The 12,201-nt window shown below is 44.7% G+C and overlaps 1 protein-coding gene across 2 annotated transcripts in view; it reads right to left on the bottom strand.

Annotated features, from left to right (window-relative positions):
- NPTN (neuroplastin) overlaps nt 1–10,976 on the bottom strand; it is a 225,312-nt gene extending 214,336 nt beyond the window's left edge. The window contains exon 1 of one of the 2 annotated variants that reach the window (XM_063926468.1): nt 10,536–10,976. In XM_063926468.1, the coding sequence (XP_063782538.1) occupies nt 10,536–10,638 (103 nt within the window). In that variant the 5' untranslated portion in view covers nt 10,639–10,976. The remainder of the gene's footprint in view (nt 1–10,535) is intronic. The other variant, XM_063926467.1, reaches the window with a different exon arrangement.
- Between the last annotated feature and the right edge of the window lie 1,225 nt (nt 10,977–12,201).

Below are 12,201 nucleotides of genomic sequence, written 5' to 3'. Positions count from 1 at the left end.
GAAACTCCACCATAGGAAACTTCTTGGACTCGCACCAAGATACCATTGTATTTGGAAAAATATGTAATGTTTAGACGTTACTCCTTTAGTAGCCTGTATCCGGGTAGGAATAACCTTGTTCAGAATGCCCTTCCAAGCGAAGAGCTGGCGTTCAACCTCCATGCCGTCAAACGTAGCTGCGTTAAGTCTTGATATGCGAACGGCCCCTGCTGCAGTAGGTCCTCCCGAAGAGGAAGAGGCCTCGGCTCTTCCAGCAGTAGATCCAGAAGATCCAGACTGGCCAAGAAGGGCTTGGTACGCGGAACAATGAGGATTGCCTGAACTCATACTCCTTATGAGCTTCAGAATCATTGAAATGAGCGGAAGTGGAGGAAACACGTACACCGACTGGAACACCCACGGAGTTACCAGGGCATCCACCGCCACTGCTTGTGGGTCTCTTGACCTTCAGCAATACCACCAAAGTTTTTTGTTGAGGCGGGAAGCCATCATGTCTATTTGAGGAACCCCCCAAAGATTTGTCACCTCCATGTACTGGAGGCCCCACTCTCCTGGATGGAGATCGTGTCTGCTGAGGAAGTCCACTTCCCAGTTGTCCACTCCCAGGAATGAAAATTGCTGACAGTGCCAACACGTGCTTTTCCGCCCAGAGGATGATTCTCGTCACCTCTGACATTGCAGCTCTGCTCTTCGTTCCGCCTTGTCGGTTTATGTAGGCCACCGTCGTTCCATTCAAGTGTAGTCAGACAAGGTGTCGATCTCGTAGAAGGGGAGTCGCTTGGAGAAGACCGTTGAATACGGCTCTTAGTCCCAGAATGTTTATTGGAAGACTGGATTCCAGACTTGACCACCTTCCTTGGAAGGTTTCCCCTTGAGTGACTGCACCCCAGCCTCGGAGACTTGCATCCGTGGCTAGAAAGATCCAGTCCTGAATCCCAAACCTGCGGCCCTCCAGAAGGTGAGGCATTTGTAGCCACCAGAGGAGTGAAATCCTTGCTTTCGGCAACAGACGTATCCTCAGGTGCATATGTAGAGGAGAACCCGACCACTTGTCTATGAGATACAATTGGAAGGATCGAGCATGAAATCTTCCATATTGTAGAGCCTCGTAGGAGGCAACCATCTTCCCCAGAGGCGAATACACTGATGCAGTCTTAGATCATCAATTCATCTAGACTGCTGTTTCATGCAGGACCATGAAGCATTTATCGAGTCCATTGTGACACTGGGTTCCCCTGAGCTGCCAGTCTCCGAAGGATCTGGGGCATGTGGACAGCCATCTTGAAGGGAGTTCCATGCAGCTGTACTAGAATGCTCTCTTGTAAGCGCTGGTCATGTGATAGAGTTTAAACCCACCTATTACCTTCGTGCATGGACAAATTTTCATGTATTTCTATTGGAGGTGGATCCCTTGTCTTCAGATCCTTGCTACGCCTTTTCCTCCATGTAAAACAACTATTCCTGACTCCACCTCCCATCCTCCAGATGGTTCAGTGCTTTGTATCCTATGTCTCCTAAGGAAAACCAACGTATCCTTTTGTTGCAATCATCATATCAGCGGTCACCAAATGCCAACATCTCCTTATCTCTTGTGACGGTTATGAGGTGTACACACTTCAAAAGGTGCCGCCATCCAGATTAACAATATAGGAGAAAAAAAAAACATTTACACACACACACTTACAAATCAGCCGCACATTAGGTTTCATTTAAATAGTCATACCCAGTTTTGATGAAGTTTCTAAAGGTCCCTGCGTCTAACATAAGTGTTGCCATTTGGTCATCCGCACACACAATAGGTTATATTACATTACATCTGCTGTGCAGCATGGGTGATCAGTGAAAGACACTGTTCAAAGACGTATTGGGTGTACACACTTTCAGGCGGTTGGGATGATATATTATTCATTGACTGAATGGGCGACATTGTCTAGTCCAGTGATGGGGAACCTTTGGCACTCCAGCTGTTGTTGAAATACATATCCCAGCTAGCCCTGCTACAGTTTTGCTATTTGGCCATGCTAAAACTGTAGCAGGGCATGCTGGGATGTGTAGTTCAACAACAGCTGAAGTGCCAAAAGGTTCCCCATCACTGGTCTAGTGTGTAGTGTACCCAGCACTCTTCTACTGGCACCCTATGCAACTTGTCCATTATTTCCATGCGATTTCAGTTCTGGTCAGCTTGTTCATTATATCAGACTGTTCCCATAATCTACTTCCTAATGCTGCTGCTCCCAAACAACCTTGCAGGGGTTCCTGAGGAAGACCAATGCTCTATTTAGACTCTGCTCCTATTGGGGAGTTGATTGGGAACCTGGGTAGACTGTCTCCGGATACACAGGCTCCTAGTGCTTTGTAATAATTGCATTTTTTAACTTTCCATAACAAATTGGAGATGAACCCCGATTCTATACTATGGCTTCTGTTAGTTTTCTGCTTTAGATACATTCAAGACTTGACATGACGCATGTGGCCAGATTAAAATCTCCCCCCCCCCCCCCCCTTCTGATGAACAATTCTTGTGCTGGTAGTTTGAAATTTAGTAGCAAGTATTGTAAGCGAGGAGAGGTGATTTTTAAGTTTTGTACCAGTGGAACCTGGCATGCCCTTACAAAATCTGTATTTCCTGCTCCTCTGCCATTGGGCTGCCTTGTACCATACTCCTCTGCCAGGCCTGTGTCCCACTTTTATAGAGGCAGGTATCAGGAATATGTACTTGTAGACATGTGACTGCTGATATCAGGTCTAACGCCAAGTTCAAATGTTCTCACTCTGACACTGGGAAAGGTTCAGAGTACTGAGCTTTCAGTGTTAAGGACTTGCTTCATGCCAGTGGTTCCAAAATGCAGCACCCAACAGTCCTGGTTTTAGGGATATTCCTGCTTGTGCACATATGCTATAATCATACTGACTGAGGTAATCAAGTCACCTGTGCCTAAGGGTATCCTTAAAAGCTGAACTGATGGGTTGCCTTGACTGCATTTGGGAGCCAGTGTTATGCTCTTTATCTCCACTATATGACCTATTATTTATCTTCCTAGAGGTCACCTATAACCGACGCTGGCTCCAGTTAGACTACTCTGATTTTTTTCTTGTGGCTTTAATATTAAATGCTCTGTATCTTGGACCCTGCCTGCTGACTATTTGATGTGTCCGCCTATCATACACTGATGGGTAAATTTACTGAAGCTTCTAAAACAGAGAATTGATGATGTTGCCCACAGCAACCAATCAAATGTTGTCTATCATTTCTATATTGCCTTTTAGAAAATAATAGACATCAAATGATAGACAGATTGGTTTCTATGGGTAACATCACAGATTCTCTGTTATAGAAGCTTTATTAGATTTACCCCCTTAGAAACTGGACAAACCTCCCTGATGAAAGCCAGCAAAGCATTAGAATCTGCACCTGTCTGGGTTATGCGGCCAAGCATGGATCTACTTCAAACCTGGACTGTTAGTGCTCCTTGAGAACGGAGTTTCAGAACCACTGCACCACACCAATTTGTAGCCATGTTACGTGACACACTGTATCACTGCCGAGTTCACCGATTTATTCCATTTGGAAGTGGATCTCCAAATTCCCAAGTCCCTTGCTTTCCTTTTCCTGCCCTGTTGTGCTCCTCTGTGTAAAATTTTTATTCCCGTCTCCATCTACCGTAATTCAGCTGGATGACAAGCCAATTTATAATGTTGTTACAGTCTTCCCATCAGCAGCGCCCAGCATCTCCGAGTCCTCACCTATTTTGATGGTTACTCTTGGTGCCTCCTGTCCATCATTATTACCTTGTGGTTTCATTTCTAAATGAGTCAATCTACTCCCAATTGGATTCAGTGGGCAGAATTAAATTGTTTTTGACGCAGGCAGCCAGTAGATGGAGCTATTAAATTATTTCTCTGTTCAGCCGCAATCAGACTGGCGACAGCATTTCAACTCGCCGCCGCCCCCCCCCCCCCCCCCCCCCCCCAAAATAAAATAAAAATCATGCTGGCAGGTTGAAATGAGTGAAAAGCGACCCGTTTGGGCACTCAAACAGGATTTTTTGTGTTGCATCCATTACTTTGGTCAGGTTTAGCTGCTTTATACGGTTAAATCTTATCTTTCTGGGCACAATATGCACAGTAAAAAAAAAAAAGAACAATTGAATATCCCCCTCCCATGTCATTTTAGATGGGAGATCAGGTGCAACAAACAATTTAAGTCAGCCCATCAGTGCTAACCCAGAAGTCCACAAGTTGCGGGCTACTGTAGCAGAGCAGGTGTCCTCGGTGAAGGCAAGTGTCCTGTTAACACTCTGATCCTCTGTGGGAGCAACGCCTAGCCCCTTCTTGCTCTTGGACGTTTCCACACTGATGCAGCACTAGCAGGAGACAGATATTTGACAAATCGACTTGGAGAGATGGCATTCTAAGACCCATTCTATTGCTAATGTTTGACAATGAAGATCGCTGCATGTTTGATTTTATGCATCCTATAAGAATGTGTGGCTTAAATGGCAAGCTCACCAATTAGAGGGAATGTCCATGTACTATTGCCCATTTACATTTGGAGATTAGCAATTTAAGGTGATCGCTTCAAGAAAAGTTCAGTTAATGAAATTAGAGATTGTACAATATTTCAAGTATAGAAGGCATAAAAAAAGTACAAAGAAAGACCATGATAGGAATTCAATTAATATGGTCCATTCCATCTGGGGCACATTGATCGCCTTCCATTTCCATAGTCAGAATGCTCTCCTAGTGTTTGAATGGGTTTCCTCCCACAGTCCAATAAACATCCTGAGAGGTTAATTGATTTCCGAGAAAATGGTACAGAATTTAGAATATAAATTCCACTTGGTTAGTGACCGATTTGATTTTAATATCTTTATAGTGCCATAAATATGTTGCCTGTATATAATAGTATAAAAATAAAATGTTTCTGCCTATCTTCTATGCCAATATAGCATTTATGCGCAAAACCTGTAGTGACCTACAGCAACCACACACCCCTTCCCTGGGAGTTTGGCCCAACAAATATGAACCAGTACATGAGATGCAGCCTACCTTTCTCGGCTGTTGCAGGAGTGTTAAAGGCAGTTTATTAGCCAACAGTACAGCGTAAACACAAATTATATATATATATATATATATATATATATATATATATATATATATATATATATATATATATATATAGTGTAGAAATCGGTGGCACTCAGGCAGACTTGTTAAATGCAGAAAAAAATTCTTTATTTGCCTACATGTTTCGGGGAAAAGCACCCCGTCCTCAGGGCTAAGCAACAATGGGAAGATACACACACAACACTTAAATACACCACAGGAAAAGACATTAGTGCAGGGATTGTACTCACCTGTCCTCACGACTCTTCTGGAGTGCCGGTATGACTTTGGATTATATATATATATATATATATATATATATATATATATATATATATATATATATATATATATATATATATATATATATATATATATATATATATATATATCCAGCTTAAGACAAATAAGAGCTAACTGCCCATTGCTGTGTGGTTCAGTGCTGGTGTTGCACCTAAACAGAGTCAATGGGGTCAATTCTATTCGGCAACTTAAGAATAGCGCCGGGAATTAGCTCCCGACGCTATTCAATTCAGCTGCTAGTGACCCGCAATTGTCGGGAATTCTTCTCTCATCCCTGGGGGATGAGAGAAGAAACCCGACAAAAGTGCTGCCTCGCGGCTGGCGCGAGGCTGATTCTGTCGGGAATCGGCCTCGCGCCGGGGAGTTAAGTCGGAGAATGCCCGTTCTCCCGACAAAACTACCTGTTAAGTCGGCGAGAACGGGACATCGCCGACTTAACTGGAGCTGAATTGAATAGCGTCGGGAGCTAATTCCCGGCGCTATTCTTTAGTTGCCGAATAGAATTGACCCCAATGATCCTTGCTGTTTTGTCTGATTAATAAATCAGAATTTGTTAATTAATATGGAATGCCTCCGGCACTTTCCTTAAGACATTTCAATTTTGCCTCGAGCAACAATCAGGAACATCCCTCCCAGGGATCCCTTGGATCTTAAATCACAGCAATCGCTGTGACCTTGGCAAGAAAGACCTTGGAGCTGGAGCAGCAGAGATGCTCCCATGAGAAGGAACAATAAACCTGCCATCTCAAATCATTTATTAGAAAATGTTAAAAAGCATAGACCTTGTGAAAACAACCTTGTGGTTAATATGCAAATTGCTAACTCTTTCACTGAAAGGCTGCAATCACCCTCCATTAACAAATGGAGATACTTAGAGAATATTTGAAGACTGCTTGAAATGGAAAGGCTGTGTGTCTTGAAATGTATACATGTACTCTATAGGTCAAATACTGCTCGTATTCCATTAAGACACTTGATAAATGCATCCATTACAAATAAAGGAGAGTGTAGACAAACGGGTGCAGCAATATCATAATGTAATAGGAAACTTTTTTCTTTAATCATACAAGAGATAAATTGCAGTGACTCATTTTTATCCAGTCCTGTATGCAAGCTTCATCGTACATGTGTCAATAAGTGAAATCCATGTAACCGATATTGAGCTTGGTTGTAATCACAGATGACGTATTATGAAATTATCAAGACATCCTCTGTACGTTCTCTCCAATTCAGTAACATCTCATGTCTCTAAGGAAATTAGTGCAATTTTGGTAGGAATGTTAATTTTGACAAATTTAGCATAGTAATTCTGACTATGGGGTCGATTCAATTCTCCGACAGTTGAATAGCGACGGGAGCTAATTCCCGGCGCTAATCAACTCAGCTCATGTTAAGTCGGCGAATGCACGTTCTCCCAGACTTAACAGGTTGATTTGTCGGGAGAACGGGCATTCTCCGACTTAACTCCCCAGCGCGATGCTGATTCCCGACAGAATCAGCCTCGCGGAAGCACTTTTGTCGGATTTCCTCTCGCATACCCCGGGGGAGGATGAGAAAAGAATTCTCTACAATTCAGTGCCACTTGGAATTAGCTCCCGGTGCTATTCTACTGTCTGAGAATTGAATCGACCCCTATGTTAAGGCCCATATACAGTACTCATCACTGTAAGTTTGCTATTTTAGCCACCAAATGAAAACATTCACACTGTGACCCAGATTCAACAAATCTAACCCTAGTTTACTTGCGTTCTTATTAAAATGAATGTTTCTCATCTGAAACCTTACCAAGACATGCACAAATACATATGTATAACAAGGTCATTTATATCCACTATTCATTAAAGGAGACCCCAACAACCTTGAATGTACTGTTTGCATTTTAGGATGAGCCAACTTCGTTTTCACATAATATATTTCTATACAAAAGCTTGGAGGACGATTCAATTGCCACCACTACATGGCACCCAACGGAGCAATTCAGTTGTTGCTACATTCGGGAGAGCAAGCATCCAGGAAGACACATTTCAGCTTACAGCCGCCTGAGGTGCGTGCTGAAATGTGCGTAAACTCTGGTTTGGGCGCTCAAATGGGAGTTTGAGCATCCTAACTTGTACTTTAGGTGGGTTTTAGCACATTTCTGCTGCTAAACCAGGTACTATTGGGTGTGCATATGAGGCATGTGCACTCAACAGGGTCAACAATTGAATAGACCCTGTGGGATTGAATCGGCACCCTGGTGCCGTAGCAGGTTCTGTATGACAGTCATTTCACACAAGAATACAATATTGGGCAAACTCAATTCTACAAATTTGTTAAGCTCCTGGGATGAATGCCAGTAGCTATTTTAATTGGCCATGCGGTATATAAAACCACTTAAATCAGGAGATGCAGTTTACCACAACTAATATCCAAGGTTCAGTCATGGCAAACCGCATTGTCCAACTTAAGAGTCAGATGCAACGCTATTACCACAAGCGTTAACACCAAAACTAGCCCTGAGAAGAATCCTGCTTGCACAGATATAAGTTTATGATGACTGCTCCGGGGGGCGGACTCAATTGTTTTGAGCACCGCAGTAATTATTTGGCGCACAACAAAGCAATTCAATTGTTTTTGGTACTTACTAAAAGTCCTGGTTACAATACCCAAACCACGGACTTATCACACAATTCTGCTTGCCACCGTAGGAGGCTGCAAGCAGAAATGTGGTCGCCCACAGCATTCACGCACCATCGGAGGAACAATTTAATTGTTCTATCATAGAAAGATAAAATGTGATGGCAAATAAGAACCACTTGGCCCAACAATACCCCTTTCACACTGCCAATGCCGGATCCCACCCGGGAATTGTAAACGGGTCCTACCCGGGTGGGATCCGACATTGGACGCTGATGCTGGCTTCCCTGACCGGGCAATATGCCGGGATCATCTCCGCGCCGCCTCTCCCGATTGTAGTGAACGGGTCCCGGGTCGGATCAACCCAGGAGCCTGTTTACGCTGCCACTGACCCTGTATTCAACCCAGGAATAACACTGCTTTATTCCTGGGTTGACTTGCCGGGTCAGGCGACCCGGGATTTCGGCTATGCCCCTTTCACACCGCGCGCTGACCCGTGTTATTTGTGCGGTGTGAAAGGGGTACTAGTCTGCCCATGTACACACGCCTACGCACTAGGGCTAATTTTTTGTAAGGAGCCAATTAACTTATCAATATATTTTTGGATTGTCAGAGGAAACCCACGCAAGCATGGGAAGAATATACAAACTCCACATAGGGTTGTGGTGAGAATTAAACCCATGATCTCAGTGCTGAGGCAGTGCTGAGGCAGTAATATATACCACCCGTACTGCCTTATCGGGCACCCATTCATTAGCACGACGCCCAAATTGATTGATTCTCCCCCCCCCCCATGAGAAAAAAAATATATAAATAAAAATCAGGCCCGGGACTAGAATTCAACTGCAGATATGCATTTTCCTGGACTTATTGGGTTCTAAGGATTCCTTCAATAATCACTGTCAGTCTTTGGGATATATTTACTGAAAAGCGTTTTTTTCAAAGCCATCTATTATTGGCGGTTTTGAGGGCAGGATTTAAAATGGCAATACTACAATCACAATGAGGCTTGCTTTGCATTTATTGCCCATATAAATCCAGCCCTCCAAACAGAGGCTTTGAAAAAAAAAAAAAAATTCTCTTCAGTAAAAACAAAAAAATATATAATACCCATTCGCCTCAAAACAGGGGTCTAAATGAAGAGAAAAAAAAAAAAAGTGTCCTATTTACCTATCAGTTGACAGTAGGCTTAATAAATTATTACTGTCTAGCATCAGGTTTATAAACACATTAATATTTTATTCTGATTGCCTCTCATCTTCAAGATACACCAGGATACATTTCCGAAAGTAAATTTTACCAGGCTAAAAACTAAAAATACATATATTTAGATAAACCCTTAACTTGCCAGAAGAGATTGAATGTACCCTATAAATCAAGGAAGAAAATAAAGTGCAAAAAAAAATAAAAAATTGGGGGAAAAAAAAAAAAGCATGACATATAGGTCCTCCACATAAGGCAGTTCCTTCAATCTTAGCTATGGATTGTTAATAGCCTGATTATATGTCATGCTAACATATGGAGACTACATAATTGTTAACCCTCACAAGCTCATAGTAAGTAATTTCACTTGTGCATGTATATAAATCAATATACTGTTCACACCCATGGTAATTGAATCCTTGGCAGATACCAGTGGATGTAAAAAAAAAAAAATTCTGAGTGTTCTGCAGATACACACTCCTCCTTTATAATGGAAGCCTTGTCAAAAATGTCATAAGAATCCCAATGTTTGGTAGACCTCGACATATTTAAAACAAGCACACGTAACAAGATTGCAATGGTGACAGAATACAGATTGCCTACTTTGCACAGGTAGACACAGACAGTTTGATCAAATTTAATGCCAAAGAACAGGAGCAAAAAGGCCACAAAACAAATCATACATGCACGGTAACAAGACATAGCCAATTGTGACTGGCTATGGTGGAATATGAAGTCACAAATGGCTCTTAGACAAGGTGCAAATAATAGAAGTACAAGCACAGCACGGATCGCTGTGTACACACTTTGAAAATAAGGGTCCCAACATTACACACAACAAGTGACTGCAGAGGCTGCTAAACAAGTAATGCTCTGCACATACTGCACACCCTGCCAGTCTCAGACAGAGCGGCGTCTTGCTCTATACATATGAATGTGCATATGAATACTATGGTCTAGTAAGAATCTCATTATTAGCGTTAATGGTTTTCATGGCAGCACCCTGAAACAGAAATGTGATAAAATACGTTCTTGCCACAGCATCACATCACTGGTGCAACCAAACAGGGTAACCAAGTCATTCTACAAGGCAGATAGATCCCCATCACCGCCCAGAGCAAGCACATACACATCATGTGTACACAGCCCACTGCGCTAACCCTTCCTCCATTACTACACCTGTCATTCCTATATGGACATAGTTAGAAGCTGTCTATCTCCTATAGAAACGCGCTGCGCCAGCCCTTCGCTGCTCCAACCTTACCTTCCCCCCGCAGCCCAACACACTATGCACACCCCCAGCTTACCGTTCTGGGCGCCGGTGGCCGGTCCCGGGAGAAGGCCGCAGGAGACTAGCATCAGCCCTAGCAGGAGGGCTGCAGGCAGGGGGCGGAGGTCGCAGCGGTCCATGTGCGCACTGAGAGGGGAGACACAGCCAGCGGGCTCGGTGTCCAATCTCTCGGGCCTGGATTCCGGTATCCGCCGCTACCCCTCGGTCTCCTCCCGCACCAGGCAGCCACTGAATCTCGCGAGAGCCACCCGTCGTGTGTGGGCAGCAGAAGGCGGAGCCCGGTGCGTCAGTCCGCCGGAAGACAGCCGCCCGCTGGCACGCCCCTCTCTGTAGTGCTATTACTGCTGCTGTGCAGGGGAAGGGAGGGGGACTCAGTGCTGTTTGTGCGGTGGCGGCGGGTGCGTCCTCCTCTGGTTACACGTCAGCAACCGCACCTCTGCTCGGTGCACAGTGAATTCAGAATTGGTTGCAGATTTTACTCTGGCAGCAAAATCTATGCCCATATACTCGCATGCTGGGGGCCGCCCAGCACAGGGCAAGGTCCAGGGGGGCCCGCACCGCACACCATGTACCCATTACTTATAATACCTTCCAGAGTCCTGCGCGCAGCAGCAGCGCTGCAGAAATCACTAGTAGAACTTTTCCCAGTGTTTCTCTATCGTCCTAAGTGGATGCTGGGGTTCCTGAAAGGACCATGGGGAATAGCGGCTCCGCAGGAGACAGGGCACAAAAAAGTAAAGCTTTACTAGGTCAGGTGGTGTGCACTGGCTCCTCCCCCCATGACCCTCCTCCAGACTCCAGTTAGATTTTGTGCCCGAACGAGAAGGGTGCAATCTAGGTGGCTCTCCTAAAGAGCTGCTTAGAGAAAGTTTAGTTTAGGTTTTTTTCTTTACAGTGAGTCCTGCTGGCAACAGGATCACTGCAACGTGGGACTTAGGGGGAAAGTAGTAAACTCACCTGCATGCAGAGTGGATTTGCTGCTTGGCTACTGGACACCATTAGCTCCAGAGGGATCGAACACAGGCCCAGCCGTGGAGTCCGGTCCCGGAGCCGCGCCGCCGACCCCCTTGCAGATGCTGAAGCGTGAAGAGGTCCGGAAACCGGCGGCTGAAGACTCCTCAGTCTTCATAAGGTAGCGCACAGCACTGCAGCTGTGCGCCATTTTCCTCTCAGCACACTTCACTGGGCAGTCACTGAGGGTGCAGAGCGCTGGGGGGGGGCGCTCTGAGAGGCAAATATAAACCTTATACAAGGCTAAAAATACCTCACATATAGCCCATAGGGGCTATATGGAGATATTTAACCCCTGCCTGACTGGAAAAATAGCGGGAGAAGAACCCGCCGAAAAAGGGGCGGGGCCTATCTCCTCAGCACACGGCGCCATTTTCTGTCACAGCTCCGCTGGTCAGAACGGCTCCCAGGTCTCTCCCCTGCACTGCAGAAACAGGGTAAAACAGAGAGGGGGGGCACATTAATGGCTATATATATATATATTAAAGCAGCTATAAGGGAGCACTTAATATAAGGATATCCCTTGTATATATAGCGCTTTGTGGTGTGTGCTGGCAGACTCTCCCTCTGTCTCCCCAAAAGGGCTAGTGGGTCCTGTCTTCATTAGAGCATTCCCTGTGAGTTTGCGGTGTGTGTCGGTACGTGGTGTCGACATGTATGAGGACGATATT

This window comes from Pseudophryne corroboree, chromosome 6 (genome assembly GCF_028390025.1).
Source record: "Pseudophryne corroboree isolate aPseCor3 chromosome 6, aPseCor3.hap2, whole genome shotgun sequence".
NCBI classification, from domain to species: domain Eukaryota; kingdom Metazoa; phylum Chordata; class Amphibia; order Anura; family Myobatrachidae; genus Pseudophryne; species Pseudophryne corroboree.
This window is presented reverse-complemented; position numbering and strand designations above follow the sequence as displayed.